This window comes from Ursus arctos, unplaced genomic scaffold (assembly GCF_023065955.2).
Source record: "Ursus arctos isolate Adak ecotype North America unplaced genomic scaffold, UrsArc2.0 scaffold_20, whole genome shotgun sequence".
Lineage (NCBI taxonomy): Eukaryota > Metazoa > Chordata > Mammalia > Carnivora > Ursidae > Ursus > Ursus arctos.
Window position 1 is genome coordinate 28,071,794 of NW_026622875.1, and position 26,676 is coordinate 28,098,469.

At 51.5% G+C, this 26,676-nt stretch overlaps 1 protein-coding gene across 1 annotated transcript in view; it reads left to right on the plus strand.

Annotated features, from left to right (window-relative positions):
- The window catches only part of RAB6B (RAB6B, member RAS oncogene family), a 59,946-nt gene extending 36,552 nt beyond the window's left edge, over positions 1 to 23,394 (plus strand). Inside the window, exons 3-8 of the mRNA XM_026497054.3 lie at positions 11,247 to 11,300; positions 11,494 to 11,599; positions 13,214 to 13,325; positions 14,382 to 14,475; positions 17,353 to 17,419; positions 18,939 to 23,394. Of these exons, the coding sequence (XP_026352839.1) occupies positions 11,247 to 11,300; positions 11,494 to 11,599; positions 13,214 to 13,325; positions 14,382 to 14,475; positions 17,353 to 17,419; positions 18,939 to 19,003 (498 nt within the window). The 3' untranslated portion in view covers positions 19,004 to 23,394. The remainder of the gene's footprint in view (positions 1 to 11,246; positions 11,301 to 11,493; positions 11,600 to 13,213; positions 13,326 to 14,381; positions 14,476 to 17,352; positions 17,420 to 18,938) is intronic.
- Positions 23,395 to 26,676: the final 3,282 nt, after the last annotated feature.

Here is a 26,676-nt window from a genome sequence, read left to right on the forward strand (position 1 = left end):
CCTTCACAGCAGAGGTGACTCTGCCCCCACACTCACCCACACAAGCATAACACACCCATTCCTACCCACATACACATACTCATGCATGCAAATGAGTGTGTAGTTGCATGCACACGTGTGTGTGTCCGCTTGCCCATGGGTCTACCCACACGTACTCACACACGTTCCCATCAACACACATACACCCCGCTGTGAGGCGTGCTGGCCTTCAAGACGGAGTGTGGGTTGTGGCAGCTAAGAGGGAATCACTGAGGTTTCTGCCTGGCTGGCTAATTGTTCTTTTTGCTTGGTGTCCCCCTGTCATCCTGTCAGATAATTCTGTTGATCTGTTTTCACATCCGCTGTTCCATCTCCCATGTGCTGTCAAGCTTATCAGTGATTTTAAAATTTCAGATGTTTATTTTTCAGTTCTAAGTTTGTATTTTGTTCTCTTTTATAGTTTCTCTGCTGAGATTTTTTTTTAAATCTGTGCCTTGGTAATGAGCGTATTTCTCTATACATTTGAGCATTATCACACCAGCTACTTTAAACTACTTGCTACCTTCAGTACCTGGGTCCCCTCAACGTTGGTCTCTGCCTATTCTCTTTTTTCTTGAATATGGTGTGCACTTCATATGCTGAGTAAATCAAGAGTTATCCTACACATGGTGATAAGACTGGGGATTCTGTTTGTTCCTTCGGAAGAGTATTGTTTGGATCCAGCTTCTCCCTTCTCTTCCCTGTGGTAGGCAGCAAGTTAAAGTTTTATCAGACTTGTTTGCCTTGTTTTGTTTTCAGTTTTAGGTAGGCTGCTTTGGGTCTGCTTGGGTCAGTCAGAGATTTGAGCAGCTTTCAGATGCAGAATTTGGAGTGCCCTCTCTGGGGCTTTCTCATGTTCAAGATTTCCTACGTTTTCTGGCTGTTGTGGTAGCTTTAGGATCTGACTTGTTTCTCAAATAGCAAGACTGTGGGTTTCTTGCCAAATTTTAGCAACCCCTGAGCTCCAGCTAGGGCTGCCCTTCGGTGAGTGAGCAATCATAAAAACAGGAATTTCACTCAGGGCTGTTCCCTTTTTTTAAGTTGGCTCCCCTCCAGTTTCTACCTGCTTTTGGTCCCTCTGCAGTGCCTTCAGATAGTTGTTTGCTGTATTCTGGTCAGGGTTTATAATAGCAATCTGCAAGAGGGTTGGTCTGATAAGAGCTCTGCTGTGTGGGAAATCAGAACTCTCCCATTCCCTCCATCCGGGCTTTTCTCCCCACATTTCCCGTCCTGCACTACACCCCCATTTTCACCTGCTGGAAAGTTAGTCTTCACTCGAGGACTTGCATAGTTCCCTCATCTTGCCTCAGGAAATCAGAAGCAGAGTCCCCCTTTTCCTAGAGTCCTTCTCACTACACTGGTCCTTTCCATCCATCAAGGACCACAATTCTGTGTGCTAATCTTAGCTCCTCTACAAAGTTGGAAGTTCAAGGTTGAATTTGAAACTCCGAATAGGCATTAACCATGTGGAAGAGCATTCCAGGGGAGGAAACAGCTCCTCATGGGCCGGGACGAGGGCTCGTTCTGCTCTGGGGCTAATACATAGTAGGCATTTGAGGATGAGAAAGTGAGTGAGTATTACTTGCTGTGTTTGTCAGAAAGGAGCTGCCCAGGGCCTGAGAGAGACGGGCTCCAGCTGGCGGTGGTGTGGGGCCAACTGCTTGTGCCTTGTGTCTGGGAAAATAAATGATGCCAAGGAGCTAGAAATTTCCTGGTAACCAGGGCCCAGCCAAGGCCATCTTAAAAGTTCTTGTTTTTGCTCGGTCCTTTGAGAGCTGACTTTTGTTGTCCTTGTTAAAATGCAAATGAAGTTCCTCTTAAGTGGGCTCTGCTGAGCTATTATGGCTAATGACCATAAGAGTCTGACAATAGGAAGCCAGACAGGATGTGACCCCCATGCAAACCCAATGACAGCTTCAGGGCACAGTGACAGCTTCAGAAATGAAGGGATTTCAGGAAGCAGAAGGAGTACAGCCAAGTAGTCAAAAGCAGAGGCTTTGCAGTAAGGGAGACCTATGTTCAAATCCTGCTTCTGCCACACAGGTCACCCGTGTGACATTGTTTTGGAGTGAGCCTTGGTTTCCTCATGAGTAGCACCTTCCACATACATGGGCGTCTCCCTCTGTCTCTCACCCCAGGTAGGGAATCTGCCCCGCCTTCTGGATCCCGCAGCCTCCTCGGGCTGATTACAGCACAAGCGCAGAGTCTAGGCAGTTGTTCACAAAACTTCACTGCACACATGAATTATCTGTAGGCTTATCTGGAATTCTGGTTCTGGACTGACACCCCAGAGATTGTGCCTCTGTGTGTCTGGCTGGGGCCCGGCATCTACGTGCTTAACAAGCTCCTGATGTGTCTCTGAAGCAAGTGGGCCATGAACTACATGTTGAGAATCGCTGAATCACTGGCCAGTAGGAGATACCGAGGTAGGAGATCTTCCCAGTTTCATACAGAAACTGTTAAATGAGGGGCCCTGAAGCCAACCTGAGGGCTCGGAAAATGACTTGCGGAGGAGCTGAATCTGAATGGGTTTTAACCACGTGGAAGAACATTCTAAGGAGGGAACAGCATTAGATAAGGCACAGAAACCCAAAATGACTTGTATGGGGTGGGGGGGTCTTGACCAGAGCATTATTACTACAGTATAAAGTAAAAGCTGGACACGAGAGAAGTGAGACCAGAGAAGTGAAGGGCAGGCCCTGAATGGTTTGTAGACCGAGTGAAGCGTTTAGACTATTTCCTAGGCACAGTGGGGGAGTGAAATGATCAGATTTATGTTTTAGAAATGAGGCTGGATGAAAGGCTAGTTATAACGGGAGAGCCTGAGGGCAGAGAGACCAGTCAGGAAGCTGTTGAGATGATTCAGATAAAAGAAGTTGGAGGTCTGAACAGGGGCAGTGCTGGTGGGGATGCTAAGAATGGAGGGGTGAAATGCTCCGGGGGCAAAGTCGTCAGCTCAGTGATTCTCCTGATGTGAGGGAGTGGATGAGAGAGCAGACAAAGAGCAGGGACTTGGGAGGGCTTCCAGAGGCTTGGGCACCTAGGGTGGTGGAGGTGCCATTCATGGAGGGAGGAAAATAGAGGCAGGTTTGGAGGGAGATGATAGGCTCTGTGTGGGACACACTGTGTCTAGTGAGATGTCTAGTAAACAGTCGGATACCTGGACCTGGGGTTCAGGACAGAGTAAGGCCTGCAATGTAGATTGGAAAGCCATCAGTATATCCTATTTGAAGCTGTGAGACTAATGAGGTCCCCTGACACAGGGCAGGGAACACCAAGCAACATTGTAGGAACAGAGAAAGGAAGACGTTCCTGTAAGAGATCAATGAGGAACAGCAGTTAGAGAGGCAGGTAAGCCGGAAACAAGCAGCGTCATGAAAAGCAAAGGAAGGAACGGTGTCCAGGAAGAGGATTGGTCATGAGGGTCAAGTGTGTCAAGAAGAGCTTGGCCTAAGAGTGTCCTTACAGTTTGGAGATGAAATGCCTCCTGATGACCATAGCAAGAGCAGTTTTGGTGGGCAGAGGACAGAAACCAGACCACCCTAGTCAAGCAGCAGGTGGGAGGGGAGGAAGTGGAGACTGGGTTTAGGGTCCTTTTCCAGTAAGCATACCATTTGAGGAGAGGTGAGAGCTTGCCAGATATCTAGAGAGCCACTTAGTGACAGGGACATGAAAATACTGAGAATGATTCTTGGACAAAAGGAAAGTGTGAGTGGAGCATGGAAGATTGAAAATATAGAAAGGAGATGGCTGACAGAGCATCATCTGGGAGGAGGGGGCCAGGAACAAGGGGACCTGCAGGGAGAGGCTTGCTTCCAGGAGGAACAAACACTCAGAGCCTTGAGGGATGTGGGGATGAGGCTGGACACTTGTAGACAACTTTGCAAATATCCTTTTCAGTCTTGGCTCTGCCACTTCCAGCTGTTGACCATGGGCAAGTCACTTAGCACCTCTTACACTCGGGTTTCTTAGCAGTGGCATACACATATTAAAGAACACAGCTCGTAACAGAGGTTATCGGGAGTGCACGAAGTAAGGCATGTCAAGCGCTCCGCACGATAGCAGGCAAAGGCTGAGTACTCGGATGTTTCATCATCATTATTGTGCTTACCCCTGTTGTTGCATTAAAGGTAAATGCGAGGAATTGAAGTGCTTTATACCTAATGTTGAAAAGTAAGATTTGAGGCCATCTTCTCAGAGGGAGCCACACTAAGGACCGAAGAACAGGGGAGAATGTTATGAACTGTTGCTGATATGGATGGAAGTTAGGAGGTGATCAAGGACAAGTCACATGTTTTTATATTTACCCATAGATTTGCCATTTGTGGTGCTCTTCTATTCCTTCTTTAAAGATGCATATTTCTATCTGTAACATTTCCCTTTAGCCTAAAGCATTTCTTATAATTAGGGCCCACTGGTGACAGATTATCACAGCTTTCCCTTATCTGAAAATGTTTTGCCTTCATTTCTGAACAGAAGTTGCACTGGTTGTGAAATTCTAGGCTGACATGATGGTGGTGGTGATGCTGTTTCTTTTGGAACTTGAAAAATGCTTTTCCGCTGTCTTCTGTCTTCCATTGTTTCTGATGAGAAATCAGCCATCATTCTTGTCATGATTCCCTTGTGTATAATGTGTCTTTCTGTTTTCTGGAGGCTGTCAAGGTTTTCTCTGTATCTTTGGTTTCAGCAATGTGACTATGACATGCCCAGGTGTGGTTTTCTTTGTATTTATCGTGTTTTAGGTTCACTGAGCTTCTTGGTACCATGGGTTGATGCTTCTAAACAATTGGAAAATATTTTAGCTATTGTTTTTTCAAAAATTGTTTTGCTGATTCTGTCTACTCTCTTTACGAGACACCGATTGCATGTCTAGTGATCACTTGATATTGTCCTTGTGGTTCTGGAGACTGTGTTCGTTTTTATTGTATCTTTTTTCCTCTCTGTGTTCCAGTTTGAACAATTTATTTCAGCCTCTCTTCAAGTTCACTAACTTTTCTTCTGCAGTGTTCTAGCTGCTGTTACATAAATCCTGTGCATTTTTATTTCAGGTATTGTATTTCGTAGTGTTGAGATTTTCAGTTTTTGTTTTCATAATTTCCATGTATCTCTTGAAATTCATCATTCATCTTTTCCTTTGTATTTTTAACATACATATAACAATTATTTTGAAGTCTTCCTCTACTAACCCAGCATCTGGTTCATTTGGGGATCTGTTTCCTTGATTATGGCTTGAATTTTCTCCTCCTTCACATGTCTAAACCTTTTTTTTAATTGTGTAATGGACATTGTGAAAACAGGCATACCTTGGAGATACTGCAGGTTTGGTTGTAGACCACGGCAGTAAAGTTGCATATTGTGACAAAATGAAACAAATGAACTTTTTGGTTTCCCGGTGCATATAAACGTCATGTTTATACCACATTGTGGTCTACTAAGCATATAATAACATTATGACTAAAAAAATAATGTACATACCTTAATTTAAAGAACTTTATTGGTATAAAATGCTAACCATCATCTGAGCTTTCAACAAGTTGTAATCATTTTGGTGGTGGAGGGTCTTGCCTCAGTATTGGTGGCTGCTGACTGATCAGGATGGTGATTGCTGAAGGTTGGGGTGGCTCTTAAAATAAGACAACAATGACGTTTGTCACAACAATCGACTCTTTCACAAACAATTTCTCTGTAGCATGTGATGCTGTTTGATAGCATTTTACCCACAGTAGAACTTCTTTGAAAAATTGTAGTCAGTGCTCTCCAACCCTGATGCTGCTTTATCACTAAGTTTATGTGATATTCTCATTGTCACTTCAACAATCTTCACAACATCTTCACCAAGAATAGATGCCATCTTAAGAAACCCCTTTCATTGCTCATCCATAAGAAGCAAATCCTCACCCATTTAAGTTTTATCATGAGAGCAGCAAATCAGTCCCATCTTCAGGCTTCACTTCTAGATCTCTTACTATTTCCACCACATCTGCAGTTAATTTCCTCCACTGAAGTCTAAAACCCTTCAGAGTCATCCATGAATGCTGGAATCAACTTCCAAACTCTTGTTAATGTTTATATTTTGACCTCTTCCTGTGAATCACAAATGTTCTTAATAGCATCTAGAATGGTGAATACTTTCCAGAAGGTTTCAATTTATTTTGCCCAGATCCATCAGAGGACTCACTATGGCAGCTATGCCCTTACAAAATGTATTTCTTAAATAATAAGACTTAAAAGTCAGAGTTACAACTTGATCCATGGGCTGCAGGATGGGTGTTATGTTAGCAAGCACAAAACAACATTAATCTCATTGTGCGTCTCTGTCAGCGGTCTTGGATGACTGAGTGCATTGTTAATCAGCAATAATATTTTGAAAGGAATCCTTTTTGCTGAGCAGTAGGTCTCAACAGTGGGCCTAAAATATTCAGTAAACCATGTTGTGAATGGATGTGCTGTCTTCCAAGTCTTATTGTTCCATTTATAGAGCACAAGCAGAGTAGATTTAGCATAGTTCTTTAGGACCCTAGGATTTTGGAATGGTAAATGAGCACTGGCTTCAACTTAAAGTGACCGTCTGCACTGGCCCTAACAAGAGAGTCAGCCTGTCTTTTGGAGCTTTGAAGCCAGACATTGACTTCTCCTCTCTAGCTATGAAAGTCCTAGGGCACCTAGGTGGCTTAGTGGGTTAAGCGTCTGCCTTCGGCTCAGGTCATGATTTCAGGGTCCTGGGATCAAGCCCCACATTGGGCTCCCTACTCAGTGGGGAGCCTGCTTCTCCCTCTCTGCCCCTCCCCACTGCTCATGCCTGCTCTCTCTCTTTCAAATGAATGAATGAATCTATCGATCAATAGCTAGCTAGCTATGAAAGTCCTAGATGGCACGTTCTTCCAGTAGAAGGCTGTTTTCATCTACAATGAAAATCTGTTTAGGGCGGCCACCTTCATTAGTTATCTTAGCTCCATCTTCTGGCTCACTTGCTGCGGCTTCTGCGCCAGCACTTGCTGCTTCACCTTGCCCTTTGATGTTATGGAGATGGCGTCTTCCCGTAAACCTCATGAACCCACCTCTGCCGGCTTCAAACTCTTCTTCTGCAGCTTCCTCACCTCTCAGCCTTCAGGAAATTGAAGAGAGTCAGGGCCTTGCTCTGGACTAGGCTGTGGCTTAAGGGAATATTGTGGCCGGTTTGATCTCCTATTCAGAACCCACCAATGCTTTCTCCATATCAGCAGTAAGCCTGTTTCATTTTCTTATTGCCCAGGTGTTCAGGGGAGCCGCACATTTAATTTCCTTCAAGAACTTTTCCTTTGCGTTCACAGCTTGGCTAACCATGTGGTGCAAGAGGTCTACCTGTCAGCCTATCTTAGCTTTCGACATCCTTCCTCACTAAGCTTCGTCGTTTCTAGTTTTTGATTAAAGTGAGAGATGTGTAACTCTTCCTTTCACATGAACAGTTAGAGGCCATTTTGGGTTATTAATTGGCCTGATTTCCATATTGCTGTGTCTCAGGGAATAGGGAGGCCTGAGCAGAGGGAGAGATGGGAGAATGGCCAGTTGGCGGAATAGTCAGAATACACACAACATTTATCAGTTCAGTTCACTGTCTGATATGGGTGCAGTTCATGGCACTCCAAAACAAGAATAATAGTAACACCAAAGATCACCATAAAAATATAATAATAATGAAAATTTTGAAATATGAGGATTATCAAAATGTGACACAAAGACACAAAGTGAGCAAATGCTGTTGGAAAAATGGCCCCAATAGACTTGCTCTACACAGAGTTCCCACAGACCTTCAATTTGTGAGAAACAGTTATCTGCAAAGTACAATAAAGTGAAGCATGGACAGCTAAACTTTTTAGGGGAACAAGGGCAGGAATTACTTACCATGTTTAAATTTTGTTAAGATAGTTCACTTCGAGTTTTTCCCTCAGTCCTCCGGTGTAACCCTCAGTCCCGAGATGATACCCTTCCTCTCAAAGCCAGCCCTTCTGGGTTTCCCATGGAAAGCCTGGGGTGTTTACCAAGTCCTTCTAACTTATAGGACTAGGAAGTTACCTTGGTAAAAAATTGGTTAAATGTCAGATCTCACTTCGTTCTCTTTCCTTCCTTCAGAGATTGTAAGCCCTCTATTTTCTGCTGGCTTTTGATCGTTCTTCAGTGCTTCACAATTATTTCTTGTATTTTCCACAGTTAACAGTAGTTATCTGTAGGAGGGTTAGTTTGATTGAAACTACTCAGCCATTATTGGGAACTAAACATAGGAATATATTTTTGGGCAGAGCTGATGGTTCAGCCATTCCCAGGGACGAAGCCTGTGCTTTGGCAAGAATCTGTGCAGCCATGGGGAGGTCTGCTGTAGTTCAGTGGCCTAGCTTGGCGGGGACAGTATGGTCCAGTTAAGGAACCAGATGTTTCTCTGATCTGGAAGGAAGCATGAGAGTGGGACTAAAGGTGGGAGAGAGCTGGAGAGGGGAGTAGGTTGGCCTCTTCCAGACTGTTTCCTCAGTACCACTTATGTGCTCCGGCTTTTGTGAGGAGCGATGGAGATGAAGTATGTGGGTGTCCGGTAATGGCGTTTGTGATTGTGGAGGCTACTGAGTTGAGCTTTGCCAAGGCTTGATCCAAATGGCACAATTCTTGTCATGTCACCTGGTGACTTCTCAGTCCTCCGTGGAAGCAGAAGTGGGTCGTGCCCACATGAGGTAGATTGGAGTTGTCATTGTTACACTGTCATCAAGAATATCATCATCACCATCCATGCTGCCTACCTTTGAGGGATATGTTTCTCCATGGTTCTTTGCTCTACTGGTTAGACTATGGTTAGTCTGTATTAAACGAAACCCAGAATAACAGTAGCTTAAGCAAAATAGAAGTTCCGTTCTCTCTCACCAAACAGTCCGAGTGTAAGCAGTCTAGGGTGTTGCGGTGGCTCCCCTGGGTCAGGGACTCAGGCTTCCTCCATCTGGTTGTTCTGTCATCACTCCTAAACCACCTTCGTCTGGATGGGCCGGTGTGACTCACCACCACCTGTCTTCATTCTAAGCCGCAGGAAAGGGAAAGAGGGCAGCTGCGAGCATGTCCCCCCACCCCCACCCCCATGAAGAACGCATCCCAGAAGATGCGTACATCACCTTCACATCCCGCTGACCAGAATTTGCCACCTACCTCCAGAGAAAGCTGGGAAATACCACCTTTGTTTGGGGCAGGCATTGATCCATCTACACATCTAGAATCCGATTACAGTAGAAAGGGGGACTACATATGGGGGGACAGCCAGCAGTCCCTGCCACCAACCCTGAGGTCACACACCCAGTTTTCAGCTCCAGGGTCACTTTACCGATGGAGCGTGGCATTCCTTGGGGAGCCCATAGAGCACTGATGGAGTCAGAGACTTCCCCCTGGTGTGCACATTTCCCCTTAAGGGTATCAGAAGGTGAGGACTGTCATGCTTCATCCATTAGTGAATGTTGTGTGACTTAAGGAACAAGGCTGGGTCCACAAACCACTTGTCAATTCCAGACTCACTCCCCAGTGGCTACTCCACGTAGGACAGGTACAGCAAGCTGGGGTAGAAAGAACCCAAGTGATACGAAGCTTTCAGTGTCGACCCTTCCAGCTCTGCCCCTGACTTTGAAAGGCACGCCGAGCATGCGCTTTAGCTTCCTTGGTCTTTCATCTCCAAAGTAAGGGGTTGGGTTGGGTTATATCTAAGGTGTGTGTCTAACACCCACGTTCTAGAATTGTGAGATTCCTCAGCACTCCACAACTTTGCATTAAAGCAGGCTTCCGGGGGCATAGAGCAACTTTAACTCCTTTGTGGAAGGAGTTGGAGGTCCGAAGGTACATAACATGCTTGCAGACAGCCTGGGACCTGCAGACCTGGGGTTTTCTATTTCCTTGGGCTTCCCTGGGTAGTGATTTTTGTAATCAGAAGTCACTGCACAGATTCCCATACAATTAAGCTTATTTTTAATCTTATGTTTTTGTTTCAAATATTCTATTTCTGCTTTTAGAACTATTATAAATTTATTCTAGAAAATAGAGGAAATTATAATGAAGGAAGCAAAAAAAAAATTTGCCCAGAATGTCATTATTCACACTGGTGTTGCTGAGGCTTTAGTGTATACCCTTCATTTTAGTATCTAAGAAGATTGAAAAATACTTCTCTCTACTTTGGTTCATCACATTGGGATCACACTATACACGATGTTTGCAACCTGCTTCTTTTCCCTTGATGACCATTTCCTCAAATCCTTAACTGTTTTTCAAAAACATGATTTTACATGGCTGCCAAGGATTCTAATCACATGGGTGTGCCACGCTGTACTTAACCGTGCCCTGGACATTCAGGCTCTGAGGTTTCATTACTATTAACTGCGTAGCAGTGACTTCTCCATTCCACACCAAGAGCGTCTTAGCTCCTATCACAGATGCTGTGGGACAGGTGAGCCCAGAGAGGTTAGGTGGCCTGTCCAAGGCCACACAGAGAGTGGTGGGTCCTGGCCACCTGGCCACAAGGCTGACGGCACCCTGCCCAGCCGCCTCTCCCCAGTGCCAGGAAAGAGAGTGCACGGGTATGGCATAGGTGTGTTGGGGACAGCTGGCTCCTAATATGTTGGTTTGGGTAGAAAAGAGTCCATGTGGTTTCTCAGGAAGACGCTGCTCTGGCTGGTTTGTGATGGCCCTGAGGAAGGCCAGCTGCTCTCTGCTGCCCACCCAGCAGCAAGCGGCCCTGCTCCCCACTCCGCCCCTGCCTGCTGGGGGCAGAGGTGAACCCAAACCTGGGTACCCGAGTTCCAGGAGCCTCGAGGGGAGGCTGTGAGGGTGGGAGTGTGAGGCAGGTGAGGCAAGGCAGGCTTGGGCAGGGAGACCACTCAGTCCCTTGCTCCTCAAGGCCCTCATCTGAGGAGGGCAGGAGAAACACCTGCCAGTGGCCCTGACCCTGGGGAAGCCTCCCCACCTGGCTTTCTTGTCCCCTTCACAAAGCACTTTCATCATTCCCTGAAAACCTGTCCTCATCCTCAGTTAGCTCCAACCTACTTCCTCTGAGAGACATGACTGGGTTCACTGTTGAGCCTGGGGGGCAGGCAGGGACAGCAGAGCAGGACCTGCCTCAGGCTTGGCATGGGTGTCCGCTCCCTGGCTGGCTATCACTGCCTGGATCACTGAGCTTTTGCACTCTGGCCTGAGACCTTTCAATTTTAACCTCTTTCTGTGTTTTTCTCCAATAGGCGACCATTGGGATTGACTTCTTGTCAAAAACCATGTACTTGGAAGATCGTACGGTGAGTGTCTGACCTTAGAACCAAAAGGACAGGGAGGGCTCCTTTGGACTTCCACCTGGACCCTTTAGCCGGGCACCACTGAGAGCCCATGCCTACCACAGAGCTGGCAGTGCCAGCATCACAGAGCCAGGACCTTTCCCCAGCCCCCACCCCACATGAGGATTACACTGACCCCCCCTGCCCTCCGTGACAGGTGCGGCTGCAGCTGTGGGACACAGCCGGCCAGGAGAGGTTCCGCAGCCTGATTCCCAGCTACATCCGGGACTCCACAGTGGCTGTGGTGGTGTACGACATCACAAGTGAGTGTGGCTCCTGGGTGCTGGAGAGAGGGTGGCTCGTAGAGGCTCCAGGGCCTGTGTGTGTGCGCGCGCATGGGCAGGCACGCACGCACGTACACAAGTGCACACGCGCATGTGTGCACACCTGTATGCTGTGTATGCTTGTCTTCTGATTGCGAGAAGATAGGTCCTTGGTGGTGGGGGGTGAGTTGCCTTCGAACACCAGCATGTTTTCCACCTTCCCCCACCCTTCTGTGATAGGCCTGGTAGTGTATGGGATTGAGTTGGCCCTGCCTAGAGCAGGGGGCTGTGTGTAGAGGTGAGCAGAGGTGAGGCTGGCCCTGCTCCCACCCCTCTGTGCCCTCCTTGGCCCTGACGGCCAGAAGGACCGCTGTGGAGCAACTTCTGTGTGTATATGTGTCAGGATGGGAGAAGACACTGGTCTCTGGGCCAGCCTTGACCCAGCAGCTGGCATCCCAGCTCCTCATAGGGTCTCCTGGAACGGGAGACCAAGCAGGTCTGGGAGAACCGTGGGGGGGGGGGGGGGCTGCACTTCCCTCACAGTGTGGCTCTTCTGGCCAGGGCAGCAGTGGAGAGAACTGCACAGCCCTGAGGAAGACTCATGGCTGGGGAAGGGGTAGGGCCTGGTGCAGAGCCTCAGCGGCCCAGGCAGGGGTAACAGAACACGTGGCTGGCCCTTGGGCTGTGGTCACGCCTGTGGTGGGAGGACAGCCTGGGTGCTGTCCACAGCAGTGAAATCACATGGGGAAGCATGTGTGCCCCACTGCTTTGAGCCCACTGCCCCTGGCTCTGCCCATCCCCTCTTTCCACCCCTCCCTCTGACCGAGGCCCCCCACACACCTTGGGTACCGGTGGCAGCTGGGCCTTCAACCTGGGTCTGTGTAGCCTGACGTGAGCAGGAGGGAGAGCAGGCTGGGGGAAACAGAGGCTTCCTGGGATAGGCTCCCTCTCCTCCCCTGAGGCGTGTGGGCTGCTGAGTGGTGGGCATTGCCCTGCCACCACTCGCCAGGGTCTGTTATAGCTTCTGACTGAGGAGGGGCTGTCCCGAAATGACATTACCTCTCATGGCTGTTGTCTCTCCTGGGGCCACATTCCTCCTCCTCTTCCTTGCAGATCCTGAGGGTTCTCTTTGGAAACTCTGGCCTTTCCCGAGTGCCACCCCCTCAGTGGGAGGCTGCCGTGTAGGGCACTCCTCCCCCCGGAGCTGCTCTGCTTCCCCACCAACACACACGCACACGTTTCCAAGCTCAGCCAAGTCCAGTGCACCCATTTGCACACTCCGCTCTGAGCCCCCAAAGTCAGGTCTGATTCTCAGGTGGGCCCCTAAAATCACCAGTCCATGTAGCAATTCATGACAGTGATCTTCCAGCGGGGTGACCGCCCCCCAACCAGGGGGTGATTCAGCAGCATGAGGGTCTCTCCAGGGCCTGGGCAGCAGCTCCACAGACACACGTGCTCCCTCCCCGCCCCTGCTAGAGGGCCCGGACTCACTGGTCTGGGTGTGAGGATGCACAGCACTGCCTCCTGCTCCTGGGCTCATGCTCCCTCCCACCTTTGCCCTCTGCCTGCTCAGGCTGACTCTCACTCTGTTGTCGCCCCACTTTCCACTTCCAGACCTCAACTCCTTCCAACAGACCTCTAAGTGGATCGACGATGTCAGGACAGAGAGGGGCAGCGATGTTATCATCATGCTGGTGGGCAACAAGACGGACCTGGCTGACAAGAGGTAGGTGTGAGGCTGCGAGCTGCAGGGTGCTGGCCGGCCCGGCCCACGCTCCACTCCTCTGCAGCTCCTCCTGGAGAAGGAGTTCTGGGATGCGTGGGTGGTGTGAGCCTGTGCTTCCGACCTGTCCCCATGCAGCTGAGAAAGGTCCCTGGGGACACTGGAGCATTGAGAGCACTTGGCAGACCCTTGCCCTCAGTGGCTCAGTTCGGAAGCCCCACCTTCCACTGCCTGCAGGGGCACTGCTGTGTGAGAGGTCTGCATGGAGCCCCGTGCGCCCGGCCCCCCGTAGCGGCACGTGGGCTGGGGCCCAGCTGTGGCCACAGCGCGGCTGCAGATGGCAGTCCCTTGGGTCCCCTCTGGCTTCTGCTTCTGCTTCTGCTTTGTGTCTCTGCCCCCACGAAACGCCTGTGCCGGTGTGAGGGTTCTGACCTCGGGTGTGAACGTGCAGAATTGCCTGTCCGTAGCTGTGCCTGCAGTGCGCAGACAGGGCTGACTCATGTGCCACCTGCGTCCGTTCATCTGCTCATCTCATGGGACCTGGCTTGGTCCAATAGAGCAAAGGGTCCCGGACTGCTGGCCTCCTCAAGTGTACTGTGACCTCCTACAGAGTTATCTGACCCAGAGCCCACTTCATTAGAGGCCTGTCCTCGAAGTAAGAGAAATGGGACTCAAAGCCCAGTGCTATTGCTAAGTATCTCTCCGTACAACCTGGAGGCAGTCGCTTTTAACCCAGCTGTCCTCCTGTGGAGAAGGGGACTGAGGACACCACCCAAGAGGTGCTTTGTGGCTCGAAGTGCTTTCTAGACACAGGCGCACGCAACGGTTGACTGTTGGGAAGGTCCCCGCCTGCTGCAGGGCCTGCTCCTGAGCTGGGAGGTGCCATGGAAGGAACACGGGGAGGCTTGTGTCCTGCTGTGGCCCTGTGCCCTTCATCCTGGATGGGGGCCCTGGATCCAAGCCCTGTCCTCAGGGCTGACTCGGGGGCTAGGCCCTCCTCATCTCAGGCCGCTCCCTCTACCTCTAGCAGGGGCTCATTCCCCCTCCCGTCACTCGCAGGCAGATAACCATCGAGGAGGGGGAGCAGCGCGCCAAAGAGCTGAGCGTCATGTTCATTGAGACCAGCGCAAAGACCGGCTACAACGTGAAGCAGGTAGGACACACCTGGTGCTGATTCCGGCCAGCCTGGCCAAGGGGCCACGTGTGGCTTCCAGGCCGGTCAGTCATGGGCCTGGCCCCAACTTGCCCTGAGGGGCTAGTGACCAGGTTGGGGCAAGCAACCAGAGCACCATGAACCCCACCTAATGGGAAACAAGCTAACCTCTAGAGCTGGGAAAGCACCAGCGAGGGTAAGAGCGCTCACTCTCCGGGGGTGTCCGGAGCACGTCATCATTAGCCACCACACAGCGACCGGTCACGTGGCCCCATAACGTGCTGGATGTCCAGCCACCAACTTCCAGGTGAGAGAAGCAGCATCTCCCTGGCATCTTACCTCCCTTGGGATGGGGGTGCGGGAAATTCAACCTGACCAGCATTTGGGGGTTCATGCCTAGGGCTTGGCAAGTGCTCAAGTCTGTGCAGGGCCAGGCGGGCTTGGAGAAAGGAGCCCGCCCTGGTGTGGTTGGAGCTTGCAGGGGGAGAGGCCTGGGGAATCAGGGTGGTTAGAGAAGCTGCAGTGGAGGTTACAGCCGAGCCTCGCAGCTGGGGGCTTCCCTGGGTCCACGGACCCCCCCAAGGATGGGAGTCCGCAGGTCGGCAGACTTGGGTTGGAAAGAGCCACCCCTCCATCTTCACGCACCTCTGATGGCTCTTCAGCACCTCCCTCGGCCGTGAATGTAGGCAGCGGCACCTGCGGCTCGATCGCAGTACAGATCCCAGACGTCTCTTGTCCCCTCACGGTGTTACGGGTCGCTTGGCCTTTATGTGCGTCACCGCTCCAGTTCGTAGGGGTGACCAGACCTGCTGCCAGAAGCACCACTGGTGTCTTTAAAGATTTTAGAAGTGTATTTCAATTCTGAACGGTTTCATCTGTACTCCTGTCACTGACGTCACACACTTACAAGGAGCCCATAGCTCAGCAGACTGCCAGAGAGGTCTCTGGTTCACAAAAGGTTAGGGGCCCCTGCCTTCAAGGAAGAGAGGGCTTGAAGAGATGAGGAGGGAGGGCATTCCAGACAAGGGTAACGCGTGAGCAGAGGTGCAGCAAGAGGGGTGCTGTGGCATAGGGAGGGGCTCTGAGTGCAGAGCATGGTTCGGCGGGGTGCCAGCAGTGCCTGGGAGCAGTACACAAGCTGCCCATCAGCTCTTGGCCGGGATACAGTGACGGTTCACCCGATGGGGGCAGTGCCTGTGGCATTAGAGAAGGTGGCAGAGGAGCGGAGAGAGACAGAATGAGGGGCCCCATAGCCCCCAGGCCTCGGTGCCTTCCTCCCCAATTAGAGCACCGTCAGCGTGGCTCTGCTCACGCGCCTGCCCTCCCAGTGCCGCTGCCCTCTTGGAGCAGGAGCTGTCTGTCCCTGGAGGCACGTAGGAGGCACTGGGTTGCTGCTCGGTGTGGTCCTGATGGAAAGTCCCGGGAGGTGGGGAAGCAGTGGACAGCAGTCCATAAGGCAGGTAGCTTCTGCCCTAGTGGTCCGGGGCAGGGAGACGCTGATGCCTCCCTTTTCAGAATGCTCTGGAACGTAGGTGATGGTCTAAGCAGGAATTAAATGTGGTCAGTTCAAACTGTGATTCAGGGGGACAGTCTTCATGCAGTGCAGACTCCTGGACTCTAAGCCTGACTATATCTGCTCTCAGAGCCCCACAGGCGACCCCACGAGTTTCCTTCTAACTGGCAGTTTGGCCACTGGCAGAGGCTGTGACCATTTTGACAGACAGACAGGCAGAGCAGGGCTGCTTGGGGCAAGGCCACGAAGGAAAACTCAAGAGTAACCGGGCCCTTTGCACCCTGGCTCACTTCTTCCTGCCCCACTTCGGAACCCCCTCTGCAGCCTGCCCACAGGGTCCCATACCCTGCCAGGCCCACCAGTGACTTCCCCACTCAGGCCCTCACCACCTTTGGCCCTGTCACTCAGCCTGGGTGCTCCCACAGAGCTGGGCTCTAGGGCGAGACCATGAACAAGGCGCACCCTCTTTAGAGAGCTCACCGAGTCCCCAAAGTTGGAGTATATGAGGGGAGGGAGGGAGTGTTCAGAATCTTCTGGTGCCTTCTACTTGTGTTTTGTACTTGTCACCTCCTAGGTTCCATGTCTGCCCTGCCTGACGTCCCCGCCTCCCCCGCCTCAGTGTGCATGCACACACATGCACACCCCCCCCAGTTCTCCCTGTGCACTCACACAGACTTACACAGAAACCCCACTTGGGCACATGCCCTACACACACTCCCCCCCACTTACACACATTCACACACACATAGACACTGTACATCCACATGCATTTTCCACACGTACAGCCCTACGCACAACGTACATGTCACACGAACACGCGTACCCAAACAAGCACAGCATCCCGTTCACACTCCTGTATGCTTATTCTCTTGAAGTCTCTCTTTCCGATGTGACTGCGGCCGTGGCTCCCAGTACCCTGCTGCCTCAGTGCCTGTGGACTTGCACGCAGGACCCTCCTGAGGAGAGGGTCATTTGTCTCAAGGGCAAGTCGAAATTTGGTTCCCCGTACCTGGTCCCCACATAGGCAGTGGGACAGAAGCCTGCCTAAGGGCTTGTCTCCCAGGGCCTAGAGGATTTTCTGCACTGTAGGTCCCTTACAGTCAGCATGACCCGTGCACAACTGCTGGTGACCCGCAGTCAGCCTGCCTAGGTGAGAGGCCTGTCAGGGCCCAGATCTGTGACAGGCACGAGGGGCAAGGGAGAGAGAAGTTCGGTGCAGCCCCTTCCCTCCAGGGCACCGTTAGCAGGACAGACAGAAGAACAAGGCCCCAGGTCAGGACGAGAAGAGGCAAGAAGGTGGAGACAGAGTGGGGGGCAGGAAGGACGGGGTCAGGGGATCATGCTGCATCTCCCCCTCTCTCCAGCTCTTCCGACGTGTGGCGTCAGCTCTGCCTGGAATGGAGAATGTCCAGGAGAAAAGCAAAGAAGGGAGTATCCTTTTCTTTTGATAAGTAAGTGAGAGATGTGCTGGAGAATCGATTGACGTATTCACTGAGTACTTACGAACAGCGGGCGAGCCCACGCCTGGTCTCCAGCCCATCCTTCCCTGCTGAGGAGTAAGCTGTGGGCCCTCCTCTGGGCTGGGACAAGGCTGAACTCCAAGGGCTTTAAGACCTCCTCCAGTTCGAACAGTCTAAGCTTCTATTTCCAAAACAATGGCGGGGGGCGGGGGGAACCAGATGGCTGTGGGGCCAGGAGTGAGAATTGGGAACTGTCTGCAGGCAGCATCCCTTTGAATTTCATGGGTACAGGTAGACCGTCCGCTGCATGGAAGGCTTCTGTACACCCAGAACGTGGTTCGGCCTAGTCTACGTGAGATAGTTTCCCCCATGGATGCCTCATCCCATGTCCTGCCCGCTCCCGGCCCGGCCCCGCACGGCCCCGGAGCGCCCACCGCTCTGTGGGACAGGGTCAGCCCCCCACCCGCACGGTCCACTCCCACCTCAGACCACACCCGAAGCCGAAATGGAGGTTCAGAGGGGTAGTCCGATTGACACAGTGGGAAGGAAGGCAGTTGTTTATTTATATTCTGCCACGTTACCAAAAAAATGTGTTCATGTATATATACACAAGATACAAGTGTTGTTATTTGTGTAGCTGTGGGGAAAATAAAAATAGGGAAAGTCAGAGAGAAAGTCATACTCAAAATATGTGCCATGGCCAGAGAGTGGCAAGGAGGGAAGACAGGATCTTTAAGAGAAGCATGGCTCTTTATAGTACTTAAGGCCAAAAGAATCTCTCCGTGGTCCTTTAACAGGGGCCCAAATCATCCCTAGGACGCCCCGCAGCAGGTCCCACGGCAGCGCTTCCTACCCGTCCGCCCTGCCCGCCGGCCCGGTGCCGTCCCACAGCGGGTCCTCGGCGTGCTGCAGGCACAGGGCAGCCTCGCTGTGCATTTAGAACCCATTCCCCGGGGGTTCTGACGGATGGTCCTCCGGCGGAAAGGGCTGGAGGCCTTTCCCAGGGCTGTGGCTTCTCCCAGCAGCATCCGCAGAGTCTAAGTGACATACTCTGACTAGAGCTCGAGGGGCCACTGTGGCTGCGACAGGCTAGGGCAAGGCCCACTGAGCCGTGTGCTGAGACGTGGGCTCCATGCCGGGCCAGCAGGCTGTCCACTTCGAGTGCACTTTAGGATGGGACTGACTGCTAACAAGGCTGAGGCACTGTTACCAGGAAGGCTTCCGAGGAAGGGCCTATCATGCCCATGTTTACGTGGTCATCCCACAGCCCAAGACCGGCTTTGCTTCGGGTGGATGAAGGGGAGGCATTGTGGGAAGAGGGGTGGGAGCTGGTGACCCTGCATCCTTCCTCCCCAGGCCCAGCAGAGACCTGAGTCCCTAGGTATTTGGGGAAGGATGGAGGATCTGCACAGGGCCGCTGAGGGGTGCCCGGGGACAGGAGGGGGGGGGCGCTTCTTGTCAGTCATCTTCCTTAGCCCAGCCCCCTGCAGTGATCGACATCAAGCTGGACAAACCCCAGGAGCCCCCAGCCAGTGAGGGCGGCTGCTCCTGCTAATGCAGCCTGACCTGCCAGCTCCCTTTGACACTACTCGCTTGTTGTGTTGCTTCCTATTGGTTAGCTTCCTAAGGGGGGTGGGAAATGAGCTTATCAAGATGGGAGGATTTTTCTTTTCTCTCTGTCTCTAGGAGTAGGGTGGGGGGGGGGAGGGAGGCTGGGCATCAGGGATCACGTCACTCTTAACAGCTGTTACTTAAACAACTATTTTTTGGTTTGGTTGTAATATATTGTACTTTATTAAGATTGCCAAAAACTGTTAAAATTTAAAAAAAAATTTAAATCATGTGTATACAACTTTTTGCCAGATAAAAATGTAGTCATTTTTATTTAAAAGATGTGCTTTTTGTTTTTGTATATTTGTAAACTTACAGAGAACCTTTTCCACACACCTCCTCCTTCCTGCCCTCTTTGAATGGTTCACCTCTGCCCTCCTTCCACCCCAGCCCGATAAATTACAGTTAACGGGGCAACTTAATTAGGCTCCAATCCCAAGCCCCACCCACCAAACAGGCCCTACCTGGTTGAATCAAATACTGAACAAAATAGCCTCTGAAGAGGCAACTTTTAACTCTGTCCCTGTAACGTGGCCAGAGTGAGACATCAGCCATGGCCCTGAGCTGAAATTACGGCCTGTGGACGGCAGGGAGCCCAGCGGGAGGCCTCACTGGCGTTGCTCCTGCCTCTCCCTTCCCTTCCCTGACAAGCCTTGAAGGGGTGGAAGGCACTTGCCACAGGCAGGTGTGTCCTCTGTGGCCCACTCAGTGATTGGCAGAGCAAGAGGTCGTCGGGAGGAAGGACGGGGTGCTGTTGGCAACTGTGGGCTTGTACACGTCGATCTGTGGTTCATAGCCTTGGGGCACCACGTGTGGTTCTGAAAATGTTCTAACCAACCCATCCCTGGGTTGGATCTAAGGGAAGGGCAAAAAGAAACAGGTGTGCTGCCCTGAAGCCCTCGTCCTTGCACGTCAGGGAAGCCAGAGCCTGTATCACACGGTGTTTGTCTATGACTGGGGAAGGGAGGGTCGACGGCAGCACCGCCACCTTGAAGATGCATGTTCAGATCCTCGGTTGCTAATGCTGTTGAGTGCTGTTCTGGAAAAGCTGACTTGCCCCACTGGCGTCGTGCAGTTGTAATCATTGTACACGTTCCTTTGAGGATATTGTAGCAGCGCTCTGGTTGCCTGAGGGTGCTGCTGACGTGCGGTCTCCAGAAGGCTGCCCAGAGAGAGCCATCCTTGCCATTTCGACTCATTTCTGAGAAGGGCTTAGTCCTGAGGGCCTGTAAAATCTCCGAAGAGAATTCTAAGTGATGTAACCCATTTGGCCAGCATTCCAAATAGACTCAGACCTACTGAACCTGAGCCCGCATACAGCCGGGCAGTAGGCAGCAACTCTGGCTAAAAACAGTAAACCCTGCCCTCCAAGCTGGCATCGTCTCTGCCGCCAGGCTGCTGTTGGGCATGTCCTAGGTGAGCTCCATGACCATCTGGGAGTGGGAGGGGGGAATTCCTCCACGAAGCAGGACTCCAACAAGTTATTGCAATGAATTTTGGAACTTCTCAGAAACTAATCCAAAATGGCAGCCAATAAGTACAGGACTCACTGGTATTTGTCCAGGGGGCCTGTCACACTCTCTCAGCTCAAGGAGACTGTATGTCAGAGCTGATCTTTAGAGAGGAATTTATCTTCAGGTGAAGAAGAGAGGAAGCAGGATTCTCACTGAGCTCCTCTTCCAGAAGGCAAAGACTGATGTACGAACGTAATTCCAGTGTCATGTGTTTAGTTTTTATATGTGTGTACATAATTATATATAGAGATAGACTTGTGTATACACCTTCCACACACACATTCTCACAGAGATACATGTGCTCAATGTATATTCTTGTTCTTCCTGCTCTCGAGTTGGAACTTGCATTGTGATAACAGTTTTGGAAATTCAAAAGTACTGCAACGTGTTGAAATAAGAAATACTTAATATTGTCAAAAAACTTGTGATTGTCTTGCCATCAATAAACTAATGCATAGATGTGTTCAACTACAGGCAAAAATAGCCATGGGAATATGTGCACCATTTCTCTCTATACTTATATGCATAGGTGTGCATGCCCGTGTGGGCCAGTACCCGCCACGATTGCACCCCCCAAGTGGTGCTTGTAGGAAGAGTGCTTACTTACCTCGTGAGAATTTATAGGAGTCCACGTTACAGCGTCCGGCCTGGCCGGCAGTGAGGCCCACTGCTTTTGGCCTCTGGGACGGCCCCATTTGCTGGGATCTGCATTGGGTCCCCGTGAATGAATGTACGGTGGATTTTAATTTCCTTGGTACTAAAGAGTAGCTTTTCTTAAACATTCCTGTACAAAGCAGAAACTCCGTTCCCTTCTCTTGTGCACACATAGTTAAGGTACCACGAACACTTTTTCCATCACAGCCTAGAAGCAGTACAAGATGCAGCAGATGTCACGTGGTTGGATGTGGCCTCGGTGAGCCCTGCCTTGCCAGCAGGTACACAAGGTGCTCTCTCGAGTGCAGGTTCTCCCCAGCCCGGTGGGCTTCTGAGGCGAGGGCAGTTGTCTCCTCTGGCCCTACCATCTTAGTGGTGCCACGCCATTCCACGACACCCTTCGCGCAGGCCTGATTGCCACCCCTCAATCCCTGGTCTGTTGAGGCAGCCAGATCTCTTGCACAGAAGTGGGTTGGTTCCTTGGCTCTCATTTTGAGCAGGTGCCATCACTGTTCTCTTGCTTGTAGGGAGTATCTTGACTTGGAGTTAGGTTCAGTCATAAGACGATTAGGTTCCCTTGAAGAAGAGGGGATGAAATTGCCTCCACATCCCCCGAGAGTGTTACATCCCTGCCGAATCCAGATGGCCAGCCTGAGGCAAAGCCAATTGTTCAGTCCCTCTCCCTAAGGACTAGCCCTCACCTGGGAGATGGCCAGAGTCATCTTCAGGCCCTTTTTTCCCCCTTTGTGTGTGTGTGTTGCGGGGGGTCTCAAAAGCTGTCAGTAAAGCTCCTATTCCACAGGCATCTGAAAAACAGAGCGTAAGATGCAGGAAGCAGATAGCGTATTTATAAACGCACACACGTGCCAGAATGAAGATGTGATGCCAGCAGCTTAAGTGTGAGAACTGCAGCGTAGAGTCCATGGTTAGCAAGCTGGGCGGTTATGAGCAAGTCCCTCTTGGTCAGAGGCCTCTCTGCCATCGCTGTCACCACCCTCTTCCGTCAGCATCCTCAAACATTCTGGAATGCTCTCAGGTCTGAGGAGCAATGGCCAGGTCAGTTCAAGAGTCTCGCAACAGAAACAAGAATGAAAATGGCAGTAGCTAAGTGTACAGACTTATCTTGAGTGCAGCATCTCTGGCCTCCGGATGGCAAGCTGGTGCTGGGAGCCCCCGCCCTCAAGTACCAGGTGTGACAAAATGGCACCGCTGGCTTCGGTGTCCTGCAGGCAGAGCAGCCTCATTCCTTCACATGGCAGAAGGCAGGTGAGGATGTCAGGATGTAAGAACAGGTAGCCAAGGACTGAGTCCCATCGGAGCCACGTGAGGGGCAGCCGAACAGAAGATTTTGTGCGTCAACCAAGCAGGGCTGTATGCTCACTGATTTCCGAACTACCTCTCCCCCGAGCACGTGAGGCGTCACCACCTAGCAATGGCAGCATGACGCGGAGGTCTCACAACCCTTTCTGTCTCACAGACAGGAAGACCGAGGCAGAGAAGGCCCACTTGCTTCTGGTCACCCAGCAAGCCGGAAACGGTCAGAGCCAAGGTGTTTCCATTCTTCATCCATCGCCAACCTGTGTGTGCAGATGTGACCGTGCACTTGCACGTAAAGGGCTGCTGGGCACGGGTACTCCTCAGGCCACCTCTGCTCTGGTTAGGACTCTGGCCAGCGTAGCTGAGTGAGCTGGGAAAGAATGCATGTCCATTTCACACCCCTCCATTGCCAAGAAGGGCCAGTCCCCAACCACTCTGATTGTCATGGGCACCCACAGACCAGGGCACCCTTTGAGTTTCTGTTTGAAATGAACTCTCTAGGTGTTCCAAAACCTTGGGCTCTCGTGTGTAAACTCTCCGGCGCCAGACCCCTGCGTGGCTGACACTCCCCACTGCTTATCCTTGCAGTGGGGTTTGGAAGCTTCCTTCCAGTAGGAAGCCTCCAGATGTGGAAGGCCAGCCTGCATCGCATGGTGTGTCAACTTGTCCCCCTTCCCTCACCCATCCCCTGGAAAGTGATTGGCCGTGAGGAGCACAGAGGGTGGCACTCCCATCTTTTACTGGCTCAGCAGGCATAAATGGCCACACTGACTTTACGTAAAACTGTGTAAAATGTGGAAGACTCAGCATGTTGATCAAACAATAAACTGTCCTGATTCTCAACACAAAACCTCTTGTCCAATGTTTCTAAGTGGTGTAGTCATATATGGGGGGCGGGGGGAGGCGCGCACAAAGACGGATTTCTTCAAATGCCTGCTCCACAAGCCCTCATCTCACGTCTGGGGACCAGGTCTACCACCCAAAGCCGTTTGCTTCTTCCTCCTCTTCACCTGGGCCCTCCACATCCTCAGACACACTGATGAGGTGAAAGGCACACGCATTTCTGTCATCTCCACTCTGCCTAAAGGCTGATGGAAAGGGAAGCCCGAGGCCGAACTGAGACTCAGGGCTGTGTGGTAACTTCTATCATCCCTGGTCTCCACTTGCCACGACTGCGGGTTTTGAAGGGTGGGTGCAGGGACTGAATCTCTCTTCCTTCTGGGGATCTCCAGAAAGCCATTTAAAGAATTTAAGGTGAACCATAATCATCCGCCCGGTGACACTAAGTAGCCACATACCACCTTCTGCTTCTCCCCACACTAGTTAGAGAACATCCCTGAGAGGCCCTTCAGGTGTCAGTCATCTCCAGACAAAAAGATGCCCTGAGGCCTAGACAATTGTGGGACCAATCCAGGGAGGACACAAAGGCCAAGATCAGGACCAGAACTGCTCTGGCCTGAGAATGCTGGGAATCCTGGAGCTATGGAGTAAGCCAAATTCACCAGATCTCATTCTTCTTCAAGTTCAACTTCACTCCCTATCTTTCCCCTTCAAAGGTTCTAAAGTTTCTGGAACACCCTCCCATCTGCCACCTCAGGGAAACCACCTCTAAATTAGGAGGGACAGGAAATAGATGCTCTGCCCACTAAGCCTAACTTTTCTGGCTGCCAGATGTAGGATGAGGTAGAGGAGGTCCAAGGGATGTCAAGGGCCAGAGGCCTGACAGCCAAAATGCACACACTTGTACGAACCAGACTGAAGCCAGAGGCAAGCTGTTCCAAGACCACAACCACTTCCCAAGATTCCCGTGCTCAGGATGACAGGACTTGAGATAGCAAGGGGAGGGAATAATGTAGGACACAGCATTGACACACACAACCGTCCAGCAGCCCCAGCCCTTGCCAGAAGAACGGAGCACCTGGGATTCCCCAGACACAACCGTGAAGATGACAGAGGGCTGCTGAATGACCTACCTGAAGTGCCCCGTGTGGCATTGAGGGATGCTGCTCAAGGTGGCTTTCCTTATCCCTGTGGCTGCATTTGTGTCCAGTGAGCAAGAGTGGAGAAAGGAGCTTTGATAATCCTATACTACCTCAAATGTAGAAGTGCCAGAGTGAGTATACCGATGTACAAACATACCAAAAATACCACAAAGAGAAACACACATTTCAGTTGAAACGCAATAATCTTAAGTCAACGGAACACTAAGTACCTCACACATAACAGGACCACAGGGGGACACTGGGATCCCAGGTGGTGCTGAGACAGAAGCCACGGGAAAAGGTAAGCAGCACTCCCCACTAACACCAGCTGTTGTTGACTCGGACCCCCGCAAACGGGCAAGTGCCTAGCAGTGGAGGGGCTACCAAGGCTCCAGGACCCTTGGAAAAGGTCTTGAAAAAAGAGCTGGAATGAACGGTATGGCCAGCACCCCGACCCCTCAGTCTGCACGCGTGCTCCATACCCTTTGGAACACCCCATTCCGGAAGCAACGGCGTGCCCAGGGCATATTCATCGCAGCCACCCCCCTGCAATGGCACCTCCCCGCATCCTGCAGCTCTCCCTTAGCAAGGAATGGGGTCATTCCTATCAGGTGGCAGCTGGCCGGTGATCGGGTGGCAGGCAGGGCCCATCCACACCCAGGGGCTCAGACGCTGCTATGTTCCTAAGAAGGAGCTGTTTCAGGCCACAACGGTCTCCTCTATGACCCACAGCTGTGCCTAGTCTGCCAGTCCCCATGACTGACCTCTCTCTATTCTGGCCACACGTGCCTCCCACCTCATGAAGAAATGGGACTACTTTGGCTGAATGGCTTCAGGGCCACAAGAGGATACCAACAGACTAGAGAACACATGGGACCTCTCAAAACCCCCTGCCAGCACCAAGGACTGGTCACCATGATCTCATCCTGGCCCAAACACACACGCATGGGATGAGTGCAGCACAGGAGCAGGAAGCAGGAGGAGAGCGTGCAGGAGGGACTCCGCAACCTGCTTGCTTGCTTCACACCCCATGAGAAAAACAACCAGGGCTCGTAGCCCGAAAGACTTAAAAACCAGGCCTACTGAAGGCACATGTGCTACTCCAGAGCAGGTGACTGGACCCTGGACCCTGGACCCTCTGGACTGGACCCTCCAGAGCAGGTGCTCCTACGAGCCCCACATACTTGGCACAGGACACACTGAGCACGCAGACTCCCGAGCCCACACCACATCTGCCAGTGAACTGAATGTCTAGGAGTGGGGTGCCCAGGACGGCTGACGGCCATCACAGACCGCTCTCATGCACACCAGCGTCTGAGAACCACTGTTTGAGAGAGAACTTTAGTTTTTTGGTGTATTGCTTCCTCCAGTAAAGAAAACAATTTATTAACCAGAAAAAAACAAAACAAAGCTGCGAGAACACACGCCTCTTAACGGAAGTGTCAAGCCACTGATTTTTATTCACACGAGCACCTACTGTGATTATGTGAACGTGTCACATTCATCGCATTCTCTGTTGATTTCTGGTTCATTATTCTTACCTATTTCCTTAAATTACCGTTGGCTAATAAGGAAAGGACAAAAACTAAGAATCTAAAGGACGGTAAGAACACGAGCAGCAATGAGGCTTTCGAATAAGCACTCTGCCAGGGTCAAGGCCCAAGGTCTTCTCCATTTCCGCCTGCACTTCCAACCACAGGCAAGCAGCAAGGCCTCTGATCCAGGGGTGGGGGCGGAGGGGAGCTGGAGTGCTCTCACACAGAGCGAGGATGACCCACGGGAAGGGGGGATGGCAGAGGCTTGGGCTGTAGTGCACACTCATGGGGACCACATGCCCAGCGATGTTTTCGGCTCCATGCTTCTATTTGACTCTCCCTGAGTCCCCAGCTGGGTGAGGTGCCCGTGCTGCACGCCGGCAGAGCACCCCGCACCTCTCCCGTCATAGCTCTGACCGCACCGTTCTGGGACTAGCTTCTTCCTCACCCACAGCTACCTTTGTCTCCTCTGAAGCTTTAGTGGGCTTGTCCCTGAGTGTGTGCAAGTAGGGACAGCAGTTTGTTCCCGGGTACGCTGCAGGCCGAGGAATCGTGGAACTCGGCCTGCACCCTAACACATGCTCCGAGCTGTACTCACTCTACCATTCCATTTCA